At 36.6% G+C, this 22,568-nt stretch overlaps 1 protein-coding gene across 3 annotated transcripts; it reads right to left on the bottom strand.

Annotated features, from left to right (window-relative positions):
• Window positions 1–3,264: 3,264 nt before the first annotated feature.
• Window positions 3,265–20,842, bottom strand: PTPMT1 (protein tyrosine phosphatase, mitochondrial 1). Of its 3 annotated transcripts, none has more exons than XM_067109109.1 (5): window positions 20,737–20,842; window positions 8,827–8,989; window positions 8,594–8,674; window positions 6,586–6,780; window positions 3,265–3,518 (listed from the first exon to the last, which is right to left on the bottom strand). In XM_067109109.1, the coding sequence occupies exons 2-5, from the start codon at window positions 8,986–8,988 to the stop codon at window positions 3,399–3,401; spliced, it is 558 nt and encodes a 185-aa protein (XP_066965210.1). In that variant the 5' UTR covers window position 8,989; window positions 20,737–20,842; the 3' UTR covers window positions 3,265–3,398. The 3 variants fall into 3 exon arrangements, with proteins under 3 accessions (XP_066965210.1, XP_066965209.1, XP_066965208.1); XM_067109108.1 differs by having other exon boundaries at window positions 20,630–20,769; XM_067109107.1 differs by having other exon boundaries at window positions 20,569–20,743.
• Window positions 20,843–22,568: the final 1,726 nt, after the last annotated feature.

Below are 22,568 nucleotides of genomic sequence, written 5' to 3'. Positions count from 1 at the left end.
TTTATTTACCTTTATTGCCTACCTTTACTATTGCTTACATTTTCTCTTACCGTTCATCTGTATTAGATGTTTTTTAATTTTCATAAATATCTGTAGTTTCTCTTTACTATCCCACATCAGTACTGCACCACCTGCAAACCTTGGTCATTCCACACTCCTGCTTCTTACACTCCTTTCATTACATACTAAACAGCCATATAGATACAAAATCCACCTTGTACACTCCTGCATACTAAACCAGTCATTCTCCCAACTATATACAGTATTCTAATACATTCATTGCTTCCATCATTGTAACTAAATCTCTCTCAACAACTTATCATTTATACCATACACTCTCAATACTCTCCACATTGTCTCTTTAACAATGATGAATAAATAAAACTAAATAAATAACAACACTACCTCTGCATGTAGTCTTTTCTAAAATGAGAATATGTTACATTTAAGGAAATTCCCACAGTGACTTGAGTAGAATCTTTTTAGTTCAGTTTCTCTCCACTGGATCTAGCTTGGCTGCTAAAGGTAAATATATTCCTGTGGTTTGTGTGATTTCTTCTTTTGAATATCTTAAAGTTTTTCTGAACTGACCTACTAATCTACTCTTTTTCTAGAGAATACAAATTAAGGTGTTCTAGTCTCCTTTGATATCCAGGGTGTTAAAGTGATGGTATGACTTTGGTCGTTCTTGCCTCTTCTGCTTATCATCTGTGTCCTTCCTCCAGGATGGATATCAGAATTGAACAGCATACTCTAATTGGAGTCTGACTTTATGTTTAAGCTTAGTACCATCTTACTGTTCTCAATAATAAATTAACATTAAATGCATTACAAAATTTTATAGGTCCTCCTTTTCAACTTCTTTTGCATTATTTAGAAGGTTGCAAGTCAGTAGGGATGATGACTCCTAGACCTTTCTCTTGATACCAACCCTCTATTTCCCTTCCCAAGTAGCTTATATTCAAGTTTTTTGTTTTTAAACCAATTTGCATGACTTTGCATTTGTCTACTTTGAATGGCATCTGCCATTTTACTGACCATTTGCCCTTTTTCTCCAGGCTGGTCCTCTTGCTAATGCTCTGTTGTTATATCTATCAGTCCCAATAACCAATTTTGTCAGCAGTTACCTTGTTAGTCCAGTATAACTCTAGGTCATGGATCATTGTTATCAATATTATTACAAGCCAAACTGCATCCTCAGTTGAAAAAGCAGAATGCTACAAACCTAAGGGTCACATAAGGTTAATATCCTAATACACAAAAGGAAATTAAGAAGCAAAATAACAAATATGAAAGAGAAGTATCAGAGAAAAATAAATAATGTTACAAGTTAAAAAAAGACATAAGATGAATAGCATAAAATCGATGAAGCGAGACCCATGTCAGTCTAGTCAACAAAAAAGAAATTTGCACCAAGTTGGAACTTGTGGAAAATTCAACTACATACCAATTTGGTCACAAGAATTAAACATACTGAAAACTTAGTAGTACAGGACCTCACTGAAGACAGGGCAAGTCTGTTAGAATTAACTGTATATCTAGTATTATGTCATGGTTGGTATAATCTTGGAAGATTTGATAATGAAGAACAAGGACAAAGCAACAAACTGAGAGCCACACTACTAAACATTTTGCTGAGAGAAGTTGTATGATAACAACCTGTTTTCTGTTATATAGGAGCACCTCACTATGGAGGGAGAGATAAAGATAAAAATGCAAGCATTTTAAGGTCATGAACTTACAGAGTTAGCTTTCACAGAATATAGTGCCCACTAGTAGAGAGAAGAATAATACAAATTTTATCCATGACTAACAATAAAAAGTAACAGTCAACTACTGTTATCGAACAGCTATACATACAAGCTCATAGGTACAGTGGTAATAACAAATTATTTTAACTGCTAAATACAATGCAATATATAGCCACATATTTATTTTTTGTGTGTAAGGCAGTCTGTGATTAATGAACTCTTTGCTCTAATCATCACAAAAATTTAGAAGCAAATGTACTTGATGTACTATCAATGCAATGCATTTTTAAAACATTGCTGTAAAAAATAAGCCAATACATGATCAAACAAACAAGCCTGAAGAAATGAGGATGTTTTTCTTTCTAAATATACTTAATCAAATGACAATGACATGAATGAATGAATAATTAAACTTAAGAATATAATGGCAAGCACTAAGGCACTTTCAGTCTTTCAGTACTTAAGGCAATGAAAAGAAGGTGGGATAAGAGAGATCCAGATGTAGAGATCCACAAAATGAAAGAGGGGAAGTACAAAAATTCAAAGGTGAAACTGGGAGAAAGCCCCACTGTTGCCTGAAGAGGCAATAGTCAGTGGTGTTTGACAACAAGGTGGAAGGAGGTGGGAATGGAGGGAAAGTAAAACTGGCGAAGATATCTTTTCCTTTGTTCAAACTCAACAACTTCACAGGTTTATACACTGTACTGTATATCACTTGTGACCAATCTGCTCATCTGATCCACAGGGAGTCTGACCTTTAGACATGTGGTAAAATCTGATGAGTAACAGAGACCCTAGATCAATGACAGCACCTGAAAATTCAAGACATTTTGCATCCAACAGTCATTCCAGATAATTTCTAGTCAAAACTGTCAGGCACTGTGTACCTATCATTTGAATTAAATTAAAAATCATGTCAAATAAGGCTACCAGAAGCAGAACACATGGGAAAGGTCATCAGCAAAGAATTAAGAGTATCATCACTCTTAATCATATCAAATTTACCAAGTAATTTTTTTATATTTAATGAAACAAAAAAGCTGATGACAGCTCTAAGTCCTGGGGACTGCCTCCAGCAAAGAATCTCACTAAAGGACATGAAACAGCACAGTACTAGAGCAAAATGCTTGAGGATGCAGCCCTGGGTTTCACATTAAGAATTAGATGGCACGATCAAATGGAGAAGCCTACTGTATTCATTTCCTGACTAGGCTTCAAGACAACACCAATATAGTGCATGTATAGCCAGATTGCCATCTTGCAAAAGTGTACAAATACATTCATCAGAACATAGTCACAGCTGTTTTGGATCACTGGGCATCTATTTCTGTTGTCTTGGAAACAATCTTTGAGGTTTTGGTAACTGCAACCTGCACTATTACTTGAAAATAAAATGAATATGAAATATTAAAAGCTTTCATACAACCCACCAATTCTTTTGCTTTATATATACTGTATGCTGTGCATCATTAATTTTAACTATATAACTGTAATAGGAGAATGAAAGATTAAATTTATTAAAAATTTATTTAAAAGTTAAAGCTTATACAAATACAGCACAGTACCTTTGTAAGATTAAAAAAATAACAAAATACATTACCTATCTTTAAATAAAGCTATGTACATAAACAATAGGCTTAAATAATATCACTCCTGCAATCTTCTGTGAAAAAGATGCAGAGCTTCATGTTGTTTAGGTCCCAACCAGATGTGAGGTCGAGCGGTCTTTATATGTTCAACAGCAGTTTCTGGGGTCCACAGATTCTTCTGCAAAAGTGAAATAAACATGATCCATATGATTTACATTATATCTTGCAACTGGCACATAAACAAAACTGCTCAATACTATTATACACCCAAAACAAATATCACACCAACTGTAATTCCTTCAGGTGGAATTTCTAATAATCAAACAGTGATTTGTTATAACACCCTGAACAATTTCCATTACAAACCAAATAAACAGCTACAGTTATTAAAATGATAATTCAAAACACATACAAGAAAAAAGTTGCCATTATGCAGAAAATTTTGCTCAATGCAAATATTATTAGTCATACACCAGTGGAGGAATAACATCTAAGCAATAAAATGCAACCCACAAAAAAGGGAGTAATTACAGCTCACCAGATAAGGGTTGATATCTGATTTAAAAAATATAAACACTTCCTATTTTAATAGCATTCACTTTGTCACCAAAGGAAACTGAGAAGAAAGAATCCCATAAAACTCAAGGAAATTAATTAAGACCTCACTTCCTTGAATCCTGACAAATGTGTCCTTTAGAAAAGAAATACTGACAGACTCCAGGAAACATATTGACATGAAAATGACAGATCTCAAAAGTGAAAGGAATGAAAGGACTTCCCACCCTGTGACAGCAACTCTAACAAGATCAGCATGTTAGAAATCTAATCTCTTAACAATCAACATTTACATATCCAAAATTTTGAGAGATGTGTCATAACCTTAACTTGTCAATCAGTGTCAAGATCTTTTGGTATCAATGGTTTACATTTAGACAACTGGGTTAATAGTGTGGAAAGTGAATAGAGAAGTAAATCTTCTGTTATTCCTTAGATTCATGCTTGAAAAAAAGATTCTTTGAGTATGGTAATGACAGATATTTCTGCATAAACAACTACACAAAGTGATTAACAAATGCCTAATGAACAAACATCAGTCTCAGTAGGTGATATTGCATATGGTGTGCTCTGCAGAACCCTGTAGACACTATAACAGGTTTTTCATAATGGTACTTGGGCCTCTATGTGCATCACTTTCTTCCAATTAGCTTTCACCTGTTCCCTTTGGTCTCTTCTTAGCTAACCACCTTGTTTGACTACATCTTTCTCCAATATTCACTTGGTGAATAAATCCTACCAAGAACACATTCTTGTCTCTGAATTTTTGTGGTACTTGCCAGAAGATTTTGTTCTTAAATATACAGTACCTGTATAAGTGAAACCTTAAGCAAAGTACACTCAGAAGTTGGACTGATAGGTGGGCAGAGACCAATGGGAATGGATGAAAAGCAAACAATCTGTCTTGCTGGTTGCATGCAGTAGTAACCCCTTATGGTGATAAAAAAAAAACTAGTACAGTACTGTTATGTAATTTGAATGGTCTCTTAAGAGGGAAAAAAAATAAAAAAATGAAGCAAAAGTTTTGATCTCAGTTGGTATAGAAGAGTGTATGGCTTCCAGAAGTCTAATATTACATATGGCTCTAATGCTTCATGGAGAGCTGGCTGTTAACAAAAAATATTTGTTTATTGTTGAGAATACTACTAGCCAGTCTTGATACTTTTTTTTTAAGTTCTGAGCTAACCTTATGATCAGTTAAAAGAATCACTTAATATTTAGTCAACCAACAATTCTTGTTTCATGGCAACACCATGGCCTGTATATATAAAATATACAAGGAAATGGAATTCATTCAAAGAAACAGAAGTGGATACAGTAGTGTCCTGTATATAAATATACCCTCTAGCTTTTAACTATAATTAAACATGAACAAAATACTTTAATTGTCCATCACAAAATTATACAATGGTATACCAGGTGAGCGATGTATCAGGTGATTTCCATGGCAAGCTAGATGAACAAATTTTAATTGCGAGAGAGACAATACCACTACTGTACACTACAATATCAATACATGTAGCACTTTTTAGGATGTCATAGGAAGGGGGTGTAATGTTGCTCCTTTCAATGAAAGCTTAAAGTTGGTTAAGTGGTACCCTCTGCACTGCACAAGGGTACTGTATAGGGAAAATTAGAAGTTTCTCTTAGAAAGCGAGAAACATTTCTGTGAAACTGGTAATTTCACATATTACTGTACTCCGTCTCACCCAATGAATACCATCTGTACACACAATTGAAAACAAGCAAGCAGCCCATCAGGACTGAGAAGTATTTGGCACACAGCACAGTTCTGTGAAGGAACATCATGAGAAAGTGCACCGTGACAACAGCTGACTGCAGGCCATTCAACTCTGCTTGCTAGCAAATATGCTATCAGCTGCTTGGTGATCAGCAAAGATGTGATAAGCTGTTTTCTAGTGTGGCCTGGTATAATATGGGCTGTAACTATTTTGGTAATGAAAAGGTGTAACTGATTTGCTAATGAAAAACAATCTGTCATACTCAGATGCATGGGACTTCACTTAAAAATACTTCTTAAATTGGTTTCTCTTTCATTAAACCTTTCAAAAATAGGTTTAAAATTACACTAATATGACATGCTAATTAAATTAAAGTAAGCTTTGATGACATCTGGATAATGCTGTAGAGATTTTCAAAATAGCAAACGTCCCTCAAATTGTTTTGCAATAAGTTAAATTTCCAAACCCTTTCTTTGCAGATTTTCGAACTAAATTGATGTTAAATTTTTATTACATGAAATAGAGCAATATATATTACACTCCTTTTTCTTTCTGTAGTGAAATCCAAGGGAGACAAGGTAACTAAAACAAAGCCAAGCTCCTAAAAATCTATTACTGTGAATATGAAAGCAAAACATTTTAAATAATTACTTATGAAGCTGACTTCAAAACAGTTATGGGATCTTTTAGGAAACAAAATGTTAAAAGTTATTTTTCATCACTGTGGCTTTGTTTTCCTATACACCCAATGACATGAAACTAACAAATGGCATTAATATGCACCCAAAAACTTAAAACAAAAGACCAAGAAAGAAATGTCTCTGGACGATTATATATTTCAGGTATAAAAATCCTAAAAATGCTAAAATACTAAGTACCCTCATACACAGTGCTTATTCTTAAAATAATGCACATCCACAAAATAATAAAAAGAAAACCTTTACTTACAGCCATCAAATAACACGCAACCAGAGTGGCACTCCTAGTTCTCCCAGCCTTGCAGTGAACATACACATGACCATTTTCCTTCTCATCAAAATCTTTAATAAAGTCAACTCCCTGCTGTAGCTTCTCTAGGCTAGGAGCCTCAAATATATCTGTAGTACTCAGCTGAAGAAAGCTGACACCTACAGCTGCCCACTCCTGCAAAGCCAAAGGGATAACATTTATCACATAGTATTAAATATTCCTGGTAATACAAGCAAACTTGGCAACACATCCTATTGTATCTTGGTGGTACCTTCCTTAAGTTTCTCTCTTTTATCCTGTTCTTAAGTTACCTATAGATAATTATTGTATTTGATGCTGTCTGATAAACTTTTTCTCTTCACAATATGGCTATAATAGCTACCCTGTATCCTGCATGAAAAGGTATGTTCTCCAAAAGGTTGACAAAAGCAAACTACAGTGTATAATGTCATGAAGCTAGATTACTGGGAGGGGAAAGCTCTACAAATTTAGATTATTGGGAGTGGAAAGCTCTACAAATTCCAAGTCTCAAGTTCATGGAGCTACTCCCACACAACCTGGTTTAAAGTAGTCCCAGTTAAAGTAGAATAACAACCGTAGGCTTGGCTAGCCTAAGTTTATATAAAATGTTTGCACACTGATTGTGCATTGCTGAGAAGGTAAAAAATGACCAAATCTATCAAAAATACCAAATATATGTATCAAAGATTTTACTTTTTTCCCCCAAACATACCATAACTCGTCTTTCCTAGCCAGTCTATTGTGGCATACAGTTGAAATTTACTCCTCCACTTACAGCAGGATTTGATTCTGTTAAAATGCTTGTAACACGAAATCAAGGTAAATAAACATAGTGTTAGTGAGGTGCATTACCCTTACAATGTAACCTTTCCATTTACCATTTTTGGCTTAGTTTTAGGGTTTAAAGTTTTAAAAGACTGAGTATAATATTAACAAGCTACTGTACTTAACTTTTGGCAAAGACATTCATATGAACTTAAATGAAAAAGAAACATAAATAACTCCACTGTCACCACTTTTCCCTACCTGTTCCCCACACAACTATAAGCATTTGGCAAGTTTCCTTCCCCAAGTACAGATAATACTTCCTTCCCGTAAGTAAAGATAACACAACGCACCCACTAATCAACAAACCCCAACAAAACCTCCACTACCATTATCTTGTTACCTAGGCTTACCAAAACCCTACACAACAACGAACATTTCACAAGTTATCCCACCTGATAATAATGTCAGTTTATTTTATTGTTTTATGAACAATCTGAGTGAAACCAAGCTAAAACTAGTGTTGAAAAGAAAAGTATCAATTCTCAAAGAAATCTTCACTCCCAAAATATAGCCCTGTCAAACAGTTTTTATTTTATTTGCAAATGTACACACAATTGCTATCAATGCCAGTTTCATACAGCAGTACAATTCTCCACTATGAGAGCAATGCTTTTTTTCAGGACTTTCATGAAAAATGCATTATCAAGCTATTGTGCTGCTAATCAATTGAAATATCTCCAGATAAAAAGAAAATTAGAATCACACATGGTATATTTCAACCAAAAACTTCTCCGCAAAATTAATAATTCCCTTAAATATTTAAACACTTCTCCACAAAATTACTCATTTAGTTAAACAAAGGGATTTTTTCTAAAATACAGTAGTTAATCAGCGAACTTGTCTTACATGGTACTATTAATGCTTGCCCTTCTTATGAAAGAAACACAGAAATCTAGCTTTAAAAAATAAAGGATAAACAATGCCTAAGATATGCCTGCTGAAAATACAGTATAGTGTATTTCAAGATCTGCCACAAAGCTTTCCACTTATTCAACTCTCAACAACAAAGCCAATTCTAGCACATGTAATGTTAAGAGGAACTTCAGCCAAGTCTCATTGGCAAAACAATGTTATTTTTAAATGAACACAAGAGAATTCAATAAATAACATTTAAAACACTGAATTAGGGCTAACTTACCTCTTCCATGTTTGAAAGAAACTTTAGCTCATAGTCTTCATTCATAGAAATAACACCTCGAACACCTTCTTTCTCAACTAACTGAAAAAAGAAGTAAGATTCCAACAATAAATCCTTCTCCCTAATAAATAATGAGCAAAGGTGTTTTATAATATTCAGCACATACACTATTCACAGCAGAAGGCAAAACTTGCATATCAGGATGTAGTAATGCAAAACTCCCACAGACTTACCTGTTTTGTCATATTTCTGAAGGGAAGAGCTCCCAAGATCACACGATTGTCTATGTGATCAAACCACCTTCGGGCAGAAAATTTTTCCATGAAGACATTGAAGACAAGAGTTGGAACAAACGTGACTCTGGCGAAGATCTTGCCCATGCTACCTCTATCCATGCTATAATGAATAAGACAGCTATTAGCTTACCATGTGAAGTACTGTGCAAAACAAAAATACCATGATACATGACAATAGACTTGGAGACTCATACCAAACCCACTATTGTATGAGACTTGTCTGAATACTAACGGGAAAAACACAATGTCAGTGATAACTATCTTAGATAAATATAAGCTGATAACTCACCTCAGCATTGCTATTATCGTTACTAAAGATTCTTATTATTGTTAAAATAATGATAATTATTCTAGCAAAGTTGAAGTGTTAATGTTAGTCATTAATACAGCAACTTTGCAAGAATTATCATTATTATCTTTTATATGTCAGCTTTTCCCTTTATGGGGATGGCAATGAATTGACTTCTCTCAACATGCTTCTGTCTTGAGCACTTTCTGCCTGAATTCCTATCTGGTCTAGGTCTTTGTATCTGTCCTTTTTCAAGTTTTCCTATAGTCCAGTACGTCTTCATTCTCATACTTCCACATATACTGTTTTCCAGACTGGCTATTCTTCATCTAGCATTTAACAGTCACACCTTTTTAAAATTCTCTATTTACTTTATCAATGGCCATGTTTCTGCAGCAAAGATTTAATCGCTTAGGCATCTTAACATTCTTTTCTTGTTAACTAATGAGACATTTCATATACCAGTATTATACTGATAAAAATTTTTAATCAATTTGTATTTTTCATAACTAACAAACCTAAGGTCTTAATGTAAGGGGATTTTCTTAAACGTCTAGCTGGAGTCCAGTTACTAATAGCACAAAGTTTTGGTGGCAACGGGAGATAGCCAATGGAGGAAGAGGTGGCAGAGCCCAGCCTGGTTTCCTTTAAGCTGTTAATTTTTTTTGTTTTGCTCTTTCAATGCATGTTTTGCAGTCCAAGTATCATCCCTAGGTAACAGAAAATGTTCTTGTTCTTCTAAGACCTAGTCCTCTACCAAAAAGATTTTCCACTTCTCTTCCCATTTGCTTTTCTTGTATCTTTGGCAGCAACAAACTTATATCAAGTGCTGTATTTGTTTCACAACAAACCCATTTCTCATAATTTGGCCCATTTATTAATCAAAGATATGCCCTGAACATCACAGTTTCCTCAAAAGAAGCACTTGTTAACAAGGTCCAGTAGTTAAAAGGATCTCTGTACATGCACAATACAGCTTAGGGTAGGAGGCATCCAACTGGCTCACATTTATATATGTGAGAATCTATTCATTTCTTAGCACCCCTGCGACATTTGTTGACTTTACCCTCTCCTTTAGTGTGGTGAGCTGCTTTTGTTCTTTTTTGTCATAACCTTGGGATTTTTCTCTGTTTGTCCCAGGTATACAGTTCTGCCTGTATTAATAGTCACCATTTTATGTCCGTAAATTACAGTGCTCTGTAAGAGGTTGTTAAGGTATTACAATTTTCCTTTTCCTGTCAGCTTTATTTTCCATCTACTGGGGCAATTTTATGAATTTCTGAGTGTTTATTACTGTTACAAGTTTTGGGTACCCAGTATTTTTAGTTCCTCAGCCAGCGACTTACAGTCATTACACTAATCAGTAGGTTTCTTGTTTGCTTGTTTCTGTTTGTTTTCAGCTACAATGACTTTTTCTTAGTTTAGCTTAGCTCAAGAAGTTCTGCAGAGTTCTTCCGCGTTTTAATGTCAACATGCTTTTGTACTTTAAGTATTAGTTCTGTAACCTTTGAGTTATTTGGCAATTACTATCTGCAGGCGTTATTTTCAAAGTGCCTGACACTAGCATTTTCCAAGCATGCTCAAGCAATAATTTTCTGTAATGTCTGCGTGGTAGTGAATCCCTTTTTCCTTTGCACATCATTCTTGTCATCCTCTTTTTCCCACTTTCATGGTCCTATCTTTTCATTTCAGGTTTTCATATACAGTATTCTGGTCAACTAATCATTGACCAAATCTCCAGCAGCTTTTAGCAAAATGTTTCTATTATTATTATTATTATTCAGAAGATGAAACCTATTCATTTGGAACAGGCCCACAGGGGCCATTGACTTGAAATTCAAGCTTCCAAAGAATATGGTGTTCATTAGGAAGTAAGAGAAGGTAAAGGGAAATGCAGAAAGAAGAGCCGCACTTAATAAAAAAATTAATAAATTAATAGATAAAGAACGCATTAAAATGCAAGGGGAATAGTATTAGGGTAGTAATGCATTGCATCTTCGCTTGACTTCTGAAGTTCCAATTGCAAGACATCCTCAGGAGACTGTTCCACAGTCCAACCATGTGAAGAATAAAGGACCTCTGGAACTGACAAGTTTGACAGCGAGGCACATTTACTGCATATTGGTACTGCTTTTCAGCAAACCTGGTTGCTCTTGGCAGGAAAAGGGGATCAGGGATCCCTAAAGATGCTATATTCTTTATTGGTCCCCTTAACATGCTAACATTGTCCAACTGGCATCCATTCTCTTCAATCAAGAGAATTTTTCATATTTTCTTCATTCAAAAGACTTTTCATCCTGGTTGGTCAGGGCAAATCAAGGGTCCCTACTAGGTCTGTATTCCAAGCAACACCTTACCTCACTTAAGGGCCAGCCGTAAGAGAGTTCAATATTTTTACTATCTGGTTACAATAATAATAATAATAATAATAATAACAATAATAATACAGTAATAATAATAATAGTTGGTTCGTCCGTTAGCGGACTAACCGACCAACCAACTGTAAACCACCCACCTAATATATACAGTACCGTGTACCTGTGTAACATGCATGTCAATAATAATAATAATAATAATAATAATAATAATAATAAGCCAACTGTGGGTAAGGCCTGTGTTGTCCTATGGCCCACTTAATCTAAACCACACATAAATCACAAAAGATTTTATGTATACAGTAATGCCTTAAGAATTCTTGTACAGGTATCTTGCTCTCAACTGTTAATTCCTCCAATTCTGTCTTTCATGTCCTTTGCTCTCTTCAAATCTTTTCTACCTTTCCTCTCCTCTTTCCCTTTGCTGTATTGAGGAGCTGACTCCATTTCTCCAAACTCTTACTTCCTGCTCTTACCACCCACCTTTTAGGCTCCCTCCTCTTCCCCCTTTATAAACTTTCTTTTCCCAAACTGTCCTCTGTGAGAACTTGAAGGCTTCTTTCTTCCCCAACACTGTCTCTCTTTTTTGTATCCCTTACTTGATGTCAAACCATATTCTACTTCTGCTGCCTTCTGTACACATTTTAGTGTTTCCATCAACTACTTTATTATGCCATACACAAGGATAAGTTCTTCATACACCGTTTTTACATCGTCTCAGTTTCCATACATGTAAAAAGGAACTACTAAGTCAAATTTTAGAATTCAAAATAACAGAACAGATTATGTTACCCAATACAAAAACTCAATACAGCATAAGAAGAAAAACTCTTATGTTCAAGGTAAAAATTAAAATGTATAAACAATAAATCTGGAAGGGAACATCAAGGCTACTTATGCTGAAAATATAAGAAGCACAATCTAATAATGGCACAAGTCAGGTACATTAAGCCATGCTTTATCATAAAAAACACATCTACTGTCTAAAAGGTAAATTATCTAGCTTTTGTCTTTAACCCTTGCAGCTCATACAGAAAACAGAATTCAACTACCAATATGTAACAAAATTTTGACAACCATCTATCAAGGAAAAAAAAAAACATTAAAAAATCTATCAGAAAGAATGCATTTCTTCAAATTATTAATCTAAATCTAAGTAGCTCAAAGAAATTTTACAGAACAAAATCACAATTTTTATAATCTGTACTGTAATGCCATTCACCTGACTTGCTAACTTATACAGAATAGAATACTCTGGTGCTGTACTTAAATTTAAACAAAACAGACCTAAGAAAAGACAAGATTAAAGTTACATGTGGGTTAAATAACTCATATCCACAAAACACCTGTATTCCATAAGAATGATTTCAGGTCTTTACCAGCATTATACCTAACTAAGCAACTGGAAGGAGGTCAACATGTCAGAAATGTCATGATGGGTCCTCAAATGCTACAAGCAACTGTACACTAATACTGGAAGCAGGTTACTGGCCCTACATAGAAAACCAAAATACAGAACAGTAGCTGTCTTCAGCACATTTCATCTTTAGAGCTAGTATAGCGATTGCAAAATCGCATTTTTTAAGGTAAAATGCATTTTTCCTAACATACAAACCCAAGGTCCTTTATATATGGGGATACTTTCGGCGTAGCTGAACTAGGCCACAAAAGACTTACAAGGCATTAGTTGATATCACTACCAGCTGGCCATGTGGTTGGCAACTGTGGGTAGTCCACGGTGCTAACCGCCCAGATTCACGCATCACTTCTCTTTCTGGCCTTGTGCGAAACGGATGTGTTTTCTGCGCGCTCTGTTCATCCCTGGCTTTGAAAGCTACAACCTCACGGTGTGTTTGTTCCTGTTTTGTGTTTGTGACTTGTGACCTTGTGTATTTGTGCATGTTTGTGAGATGGCTAACCCTTCACAAACCCATGATTTAGACAAGCCTTGGTGCCAGATTTGTCCTGGTAAGGACAAAAAATGTGGCACCTTCCGCTGTTCCACAGATTCAGATCCCCACTCCCTTTGCCTAAAGTGCCGTAAGGGGAGCAAGGATCCCCCTGATTGTTCTGTGGATGTACTATGTGATGAGTGTAGGCTCTGGTCCCCCAAGCAGTGGGATAGGTACTTGCATAGACCCAGATATAGAAGGAAGGAGTCCAAGGCGTCGGAGGGGCTCCCTTCGGCCCCTTCGACCCCCATCGTGGTCACTCCTTCTCCATCTTATCTGAGTCCCAGTGGCCTCCCCTTACTGCCCCTGACGCAACCTGTCTCTCTATCCCCTGTGTCCGCATCTGCAGCCCCAGAGGAGACGAGATCGGCTGACCTAGCCTGCACACCCCCCAGTTCCCCCCCTCACCCAGAATCTTTCATCTCCGGGTTAGGGGGGACCTTACTTGCCTTTGTTTCCTTCCGCAGGTTTGGGACTTTACCGGGCTTGAGTTGGGCATGGGAGTCACTCGGGATGGTTGGCAATCCAGTAATTAAACCAGCAGCAAAGGCTTTACTTATAATACAACAACTCATTCCAGCATGAATACTTATGGAGAGCATATGAGGTAAGTTGCCTCAACAGGATAAAATGGCTGTTCCTGGGACTCTTCCAAAACAACCACCACGCTGATACCTTTGGCATTCATGCTTAAGCAAGAGAGGTTGTTGTGGGCTAATCAGTCCCAATCTAGGTGGAATCACCACCTTCAGCATTAAAACTAGATGGCTGAAGAGTGGGAAAGATTAGGAATCCTCCTCTGTCCACCTAGCACATCCATGAATGTGCTTTTGCCATAATTCATTCCTTGAGTTTAGTAAAAAGAAAAGGCTACCTGACATTTTATACTTGATATATATATCAAAGGACTGAAATATTTCTGAGTCTTTGGAAATAAGAATTATTTTGAATGTTATGTAAACATTAAGTACTGAGAGGACCTACTGACCTCTAACTCTCAAGCTATCACTTCCTCTCCTTTGTAGTTAGTTAGTTATAAATGATTTGTTTAACCAGGCCTCTGAACTGTAACAACTTACTCTTATTCCTTCAAAGTTTAGTCAAATTCAGCCCAAAATCATCAAACTGGTATTGGGGACAAGTCTAGAAGAGAAACATATCTAAAAGAGAAACATACACTAAGTTCTGGAATTGGGTAGCAAGGTGGCCAGCTCCTTTTCTTCCCATCACTGACCCCAGTGCCCACCACCCCTCAAAAGCCTGAACCCAATTTTTGGCATAATTCCTGTAGATGTGAGTGCAGTTGATCTAAATCTAAGATGCTTTGAAGTAAATGAAGTACAACAGACCAAGCATGCTCATTACAAGTGAGCAAAACCAGGACAACTGGGTAACTGTGTTGATACCAAAGAGGCCTTACAGTTAGAGAAGCCAGAGTTAAAGGCAAAATGCTAATTTCAAACACAGTGACCTTAGTAACTACATAAACCTCCTAAAAGATGACTTGTAAATTGTTAAGATTTTTCCTCTTGACTGTAACAAATGGTGTCCTTTGTTAATTCTCATATTGGAAACTTTCAAAGATAAAAAGGAAAAAACTGCTGGGACTACATAATTTTTTTCCTTTCAGATGCACACTAAGCATTCTCACCAGACAAAGAAGGGCATCCTCTCCAAAAATAAAATGAGTCCCAAAACTTGAATACATATGATACATTATTAGGTACTCTACTCTCAAACTGTTTGCCTACCATGAACCTGGTTCTCCGGCACACACTCAGACTCGAGCATGGTTTACTTCTCATAAGAGCTAATTGCAACTTATTTACTTGTCTTCCCAATGCAAACATCTACAAGAAAATAGAGTAGTCTTAAAAGTCGGGATGCTTGAACGAAGTGGTTCACTGGGTTATCAAAAATAACTCATTCAATTTAGGTATCAATTAAAAGGTTTATCTACCAGACTTAATAATTAAAGTCTTTCTTAGTTCATGAAACTTGGTCAAAAGAACCAAGAATCCAATCCCTTAGTAGTGGTACCACAGAGGCATACCTATAGCCCTTAATATCATTAATGAATTTCATTGACTCTTAGAAAGTATAAATACCAAAACAAAACAAGGACCACTTTACTATATACAAATCCACCTTGGTTCTCAACAAGATCCTGGTTAGTGAGGTCTGCATTGTTGGGTTTAATAGATGACCTCCAGTTGCTGAATTATCAATGCCGGAACTTGAGATGAAAGTTGATCTGTCAGTTGCATCAGTAGTACAATATACATACATATAATATAAAATTCAAAACACAGTAGAGTATTCCTATGTTCCCTAAACACAAACCTCTTATTTTACCCACTGTACATATTATCTGGAAGCAGTACAGAGCTTTATTAACAACCAATACAGCTATTTTTTATTCAAGGTATTTTCTGTTATATTTTTCGGATTTTGGCGATGTTAATGCTTTACTATATGGTGCATGCACCTTCCAAATGGTCAGACCACTGATCTTAAATCCTCAAGCTTGTATATCAAACATCCAATCTCTGATTGAACACAGTGCTAATAAACCAACAGCCTTGCTAATAAACAGCAACTCGATACTAGTAAAATGAAAGATTTGTTCCTCCCTCCTCCTTTCCCTTATCTACCATTCTAGATATAGCTGGCTGGGAGGGTTGAAAAAACCACACATTGGAGAACTATTATATTTAAGAAATCCACATACAGTTTCAGAGCATCTAGCTCCCTCTTCAATGTGGAGACATTGAAGAGGGAGCATGACAAATTATATGTGGATTTCTTAAATGTTTGTTTTCCAATTTGTGGTTTTTTCAAGTTTCAGAGTTCAATACTGATGTGCATCATGGCTGGCAGGCCTCCTTGTCTTCTCAGGAAAGAAGAAACCTGGGATCATAGTAAAAATTTTGTGGGATGGAGGCCTGTCCCAACACCGTATACAGATGGTATGACTGTGGTTCCCTTTAAAGCCCTGGAGAACCTGAAGGAGACTGCATGGTGGATTAAGTTGTCAATATGGCTTTTCTCCACCACCATCTCTACCTTATTCTCTGAAAAGAGAAAGATTTCCAGATCAGGTTCATTACGCAGTGAGACTACCTTAATTTGCAACTTATCAAGAGAAGAGCTTAGACACCACGTCATGCCTTCTCAGTATGAATTCTGCCATTTTGTCCTCAGACGAGACACCTGTGATGGTGAAATCAGCAAGCATGTTTAACTATAGGCTAAACTACGATGCTGCTGGAAACGAACCATAGCAACTGATGTCATGGCTCCTGACTCTGGAGATGAGAAGAATGCAACTTCTTGTCAAAGTGTGAGGTCTTTTGTTAGTCTGCAGACTATTAAGGCCACCTATGGAAGATCAGTTCCTCATTCTCTGGTATGTCAGTGGCAGAGGGAAGAGCTTGCTTAATCTACAGAAAACCTCCTGATTTGGAGAACAAAGTGTTCACCTGGTCCAAGACACCATGAGCAAGCTGTGACCCTCGCAACCTGAACAATGGTCTCACTTCTGCAGTACACAGGGTGAGCTGGGGTTCTGATGGTGACTGACCCTTCTGTCCTATCAGATCCCCTATGGAACGAATTGGATCCCCTAGAGAGGAAAGCACACCAGCCTGCCCCAGTGACTGCTCATGGGAACTTGCCACAAGATCAGTACTAAAGGCCCTGATTGTCAAAGCACAAGCCAAGTTAAACTTGTGAACAGAAAGGGCACATTTCGAACCAAAGTCATCCCCTCTTGTAGGCCTCCCTGTGGTCAACAGAAGCCAAACTATTAAAGGCTACTGGTATATGAACACATGCACTATTGTGCACTTGCACATCAAGGGTCTGGATAAACCAGAAACTGTCCAAGGTACTGATGATCACTGGCATACAGGTTGTCATAACACCCTGAGGTATTGTACATTGGCAACCTGTCATACATAAAACCTGTCTGCACACACACACACACAGTCAGGAGACCATGCATGCACCAAGCAAAGGGATAGCACTGGCTCTACTGTACATACCTCTGCTATAGTACATGAGAAAAAGTCTGCGACAATTTTTAGGTCTTACAATGCATAGAGGAACTTAGGCCCTGAGTGCACTCAGGAACTCAAGTCAACAATCACTGTGTAGACCTCCCACCTGAGAAAGAGAAAGCACTGCCAACAACCCAAGAAGAAGGAAATCCCTCATTCAAAGCTAGCAGGACTTCTTACAGGGGGACTTCTTAGCTCTTCTTCCTATATGAGGAAGATAGGGTGGAAGATGAGGAGGAAGAACAGGAGAGAAACTGGATAAGGAAGAGAAAGAACAATGCAGGGGAACTGGTCTACGCAGGGAAAGCAAACGCTGATGGAGTATGGGCTGTGTTCATAATGGCAAGAGTATTTCCAAAAGCACTAAAATATGGACGCCAACAAATACAATACACTGTATTGAGATAAGTCCAACACTTCTCTTGGTACTCCAGTGAAGCTGTCATCCCAGAAGTGACTAATAAAGCCTTTATTATAACATTTTAGGATTTGTTAGTTTCCACTAATGATGCTTCTAGCACCACTGCCAGTCAGCTACTAATATCATGGAAGGGACAGTAAGCAGGTTCTGCAAATCATTGGAAACTTAGCCATGAAAACTCTTGAGGTTTGTCGAAAACTGTTGCCTCATTATATCAGAGATAAAAAGAAAAGATTGTGGAAGAGATACTTTCTGAAGCAAGCACTTCTTCCACCAGACAAGCTGGTAAACACACTCCCCCGCTCCCCAAAAGGTTACATAGAGCTTATAGAAATGGTGGAAATATTAGGGGAGGAACTTAGAAATATAACGAAGCTTTCCTATATTAAACTGCAAATATCTAGCTTGCCTGACATCAATAAACTGACCTTTACATTCCTGGATGGAAAAATGTACAGCTCCAACATTTGCATATTGGTGCTTTTTAATTCCATATTCATGAAAAATGAAAGCATCATAGTGGTCCTATTGTATCACTAAATTTTTTTTCACATTTGCTTAAGAACTGATAGATGACAAATACCATGATACTTTAATTCTTTACCAGCATAGTATTCAATATAGGATAAAGGTGGACAATGACCATATTGGCCTTTTTCCAAAGGGGATGTATGAGGTAAGTTAACGAGTTATATACGTATACTGATAAAAATATGAAGACTTATATCATTATTTGGGTTCACTTTTGTTTTGAAAGTGCTCTTTTATTTCTTGGAAACTGTTTGGTCAGTATTAGCTTCTTATAGAGTGTTTGCTATACATGAGTGCTTGTATGATCTGTTTTGTTTTTCTGTTATACAATAGCAAACTTTTTTGCCAATAAAAACTTCACAACTTCTTCTTGTGATGTAATTAGATATATTCTGCCTCCTCCTAATTTTACCCACCAACATATTCAGTTCGACAACGGCTACCTTGTGTGTAAGAAGTGCTAAGGAAGATCATAGGCAATTTCTTTTGTATGCCGTAAGTAGTAATAAAAAGGCTTTATCCATCTGGGGGCAATCTTTTTAAATGATAAACAAAACAACCTCAGGCTGAGTACCCCCTTGTCAAATATAGGCCACTGAGTAAGATTAGAATGGGATGAATTTCAGTTTCTTTCACTTATGGATTTAATTGCTTTCAACTAAGGTTAGGCTAAGTATTATGATGTGATTTGAATGTGTTTATTTCCATCGCAAAGGCACCTTAGGTTATGATTTACTGTATACAAAATTAATAAAATTACTACTTGGATGCATCCCTATATCTCTACTTTGTTGGCAAAACTTGGTTGATTTCAGTTTTGCCGTCATTGATGGGCGGAGTTCGATTCCCACCGTCTGATGAATTAATTTTAGAGGAATTTATTTCTGGTGATAGATAAGTATTCATTTCGATGAAATCTATAATGTAAATTCGGATTCAACAAAAAGCTGTAGGTCCCGTTGCTAAGTAACCAATTGGTTCTTAATTTCTTTCAAATAAGTGATTTAATCCTTGCTCCAGCCAGCCTAAGGAGAGCTGTTAATCAGCTCAGTGGTTTGGGATAAAATTGGGATGCATCCTTATTTGCTACTGCAGCCTAGGTTAGGTTAGATTAACAGAGATAAGGTTAGGATGCATACTGTGTTTTGACTGATGCTGTAGTGGACATAAACAACACATTTTTCATAGGTAATCTTATGGAAGTGCTCTGCATGGATGTTTTGTTCCTCAATGAAAGTTTTGGACTGAACAACACAGAAAAGGCAGTAAGCCTGTAAGATGTAGTGCGGTTGAGATATCTAGAGAAATTTACCAAAATAATGTGGAAAATTACCATCCTCAATCTACACTTTTACATTAATTCCTGAGGGACTGGTAATAAACATGGTGTCCAGCAGAACTTTTCTTCATATGAACATACACAGAGGGTAAATTTCTCAATAATTTAGTATATTTCTCAGGTAATCATAACTCTTCTGCATTATATACACCCTTTTCTATATTGTTCAGTCAAAAAATTTTATGAGTAAACAATATCTCCTTGCAGAGCTCTTCCTTAGAATGAACTTTTTCATACTGCATATCGTGTGGTTTATACATTGCAGACTGTTCCAACTGATGCAATTTCCCCCTTTTTTTTGTCGCCCCCTAAAAACCCCAATTTCCCACTGGGATAGCCACATACCTCTTAAAAGTTCAAGAATATATACAACATGTAAGAATATGAGAACAGACATATAGTTTCTTAGAGTTTCGTTCTACAGTAAACACACGTAGGCCTGAACCATCAGATTATCACAGCCTAAAGACTAAAGCTAGTCTAGTTACTCTTGTACCGGTACCACACAGACCTGTCTGTTCCCTTCCAATAAAGAGTACTCTTCAAATCCCTATGGTCGGGATATAAAAGAATAGGCTAAGAATAGCAAGAAAGCGACTACTTATGGTAATAAAGTGAATACTACAATACACTAGGCGGCCTATGACTTAACACTCCCTTAAAGGCACCAGGAAAAAAAAAATAAAGGTAAGCCTCCACCGTTAAACTTACTCTAGAGATCCTGTCCCCGATCATGCAGACAATAACAACTTATGCTTAAGATTTTTACTACCACTAAAATTCACTAAGTAAATGCTCCGCCGGATTTATGTAGCCGGTGTTTTAAGGTATTTCCGCTACTGACAGACGACGTTCAGGGGTTCCTCAAGGGCCACTAACCCTCTGAGACGATAATCAGCTGATTGCTTTCAGTCAGCGGTCGCGGTCAACCTCGAAATGTATTAATCTTCGGCTGTTGGGTACACAGGGGCGTTTTCAGTGCTTGCGTTTGATCATAACAAATACTTACGTAAAATGTATGTAACATATCATACGATTCTCAGTCTTCTGGATCTGATTCTTGGCACAAACACTGTTATGGGGATACGACAAATTTATACAAGTTATTTCCCATACATCTTATATTTGATCCACTTCGACCCTTTTCATGAAACTGATATGACCAAGTCTTGTGGTCACTGTACCCTGTGGCCAGAGTAAAAAATGTAGCTGGATATGCATGACCCATCTATTTTAAAGTAAATACTAACATAAGATTCTGTGATACGTGTGTTCCAAGTTTTTTAATGAGTTTTATTAGGTTATATTAGCGGGAGTGCATCGCATCGGGAATAGTGACTGAAGAGAAACGCCACTTACGCTAACCGGTTATAGTGGAATTATTTGCACAAAAATTACCACAAGAGGCATCAACAACGCAGTAAGAAAATTAATATATACTAAATACCTAAATACCATAAAAATATGTGTATGTTTGAAAACGATCTTGTTAAGAAAAAGCTAATGATCAGCTCCTCAAGATAATGATATAGATAAATTCTATGAAACTTTCCAGCAGTTATTATTGTCAAAGTTTATCAAAACAACCTCGATTTTATTTATAGGCATATAGATTATCTATATCACACATATCAATCATATTTGCATTAATTTGATCAGTAAATAAAAATCAGCCGGCAAGAATCCCATCTTATCATTCGGTGTTTAGGTTCTTAACGCTCCCCCGTTTGTTTTGATTTGTATTTATATATTTATTCGACTTCATTCTTATCTAGACTCTTTATGGGTCGAATGGTTACCGAAAATTTACCATACTTCGTCTCTAAATATGCTTGAAGATTTCTTCTTGTAAGTGATCAAACCATGAGCGTTTTACATTAGATTATATTAGGAAACGTTATAATCACCTCTGGTCGATAGGCACGTCATCTGCATGTGTATAACGTGTGTGCATACTCATTTTTGTATTAAAGATTCGTTGAAGAGTGCATTAATTACGATTCAGGGAAGTCGTTATTGAGACCGTTTTTACTCTCCCTGTTTCTTAATGTAAAGACACCGGTGCTAATATCAGTCACAAGAACTTAAGCCAGTACACTATAATTATATATATATATATATATATATATATATATATATATATATATATATATATATCCTTTTCCAAGAGCAAACAATGGTTCTAGAGAAAAAGAAACTCAGGTCACTGCCACAGTCATAGTCATACTTTAACTGCTGAATCACGAGTGAAACACTATGTGAAAAACTTCCACAATTAGCATTAGCTGGCCCATAAACCTGTATACAAGGCTCATTATACAAGCACATCAAACATCCTACAGTACACACACACTCACACATTTGTCTGTGTCTTGAATACTCTTTTCTGTTTCATGTGTATTAAAGCTTTCTCTATCCAAGCCTCTTTCATTATATCAAGCACAAGTTTCTCGGACTTGCACGCCTCTTTCTTCCTATAATATACGTATTATACTTTAATCTTTTAACACTCCATTTATACATCTTTTCAATCCTTATGACACGCCATTCACCTCAGTAGCTCAACATTTTTCTCTATCACATTCAGCATACACGCTTTCGTAAAGAGAAACTGGTTCAGCAATATTATCAAAGTTCCACCATAAACACAAACATTCTTCTATTGGGGTATGAACCTATTAACCTATATTTTTTTACTGTGTATTTACAAC

This window comes from Macrobrachium rosenbergii, chromosome 9, assembly GCF_040412425.1.
Source record: "Macrobrachium rosenbergii isolate ZJJX-2024 chromosome 9, ASM4041242v1, whole genome shotgun sequence".
NCBI classification, from domain to species: domain Eukaryota; kingdom Metazoa; phylum Arthropoda; class Malacostraca; order Decapoda; family Palaemonidae; genus Macrobrachium; species Macrobrachium rosenbergii.
The sequence above is the reverse complement of the archived record's forward strand: the minus strand, read 5'-3'. Positions and strand labels throughout refer to the sequence as shown.

What these genes read in the sequence shown, in the direction of transcription:
- PTPMT1 (XM_067109109.1), bottom strand. Translation starts at nt 8,988, where the DNA reads ATGGATAGAGGTAGCATGGGCAAGATCTTCGCCAGAGTCACGTTTGTT. An exon ending in TCAGAAATATGACAAAACAG is followed by an intron (nt 8,675 to 8,826) that starts GTAAGTCTGTGG and finishes TTCTTTTTTCAG; the next exon opens with TTAGTTGAGAAAGAAGGTGT. An exon ending in TTGCGTGTTATTTGATGGCT is followed by an intron (nt 3,519 to 6,585) that starts GTAAGTAAAGGT and finishes TCACTTTTGCAG; the next exon opens with AAGAATCTGTGGACCCCAGA.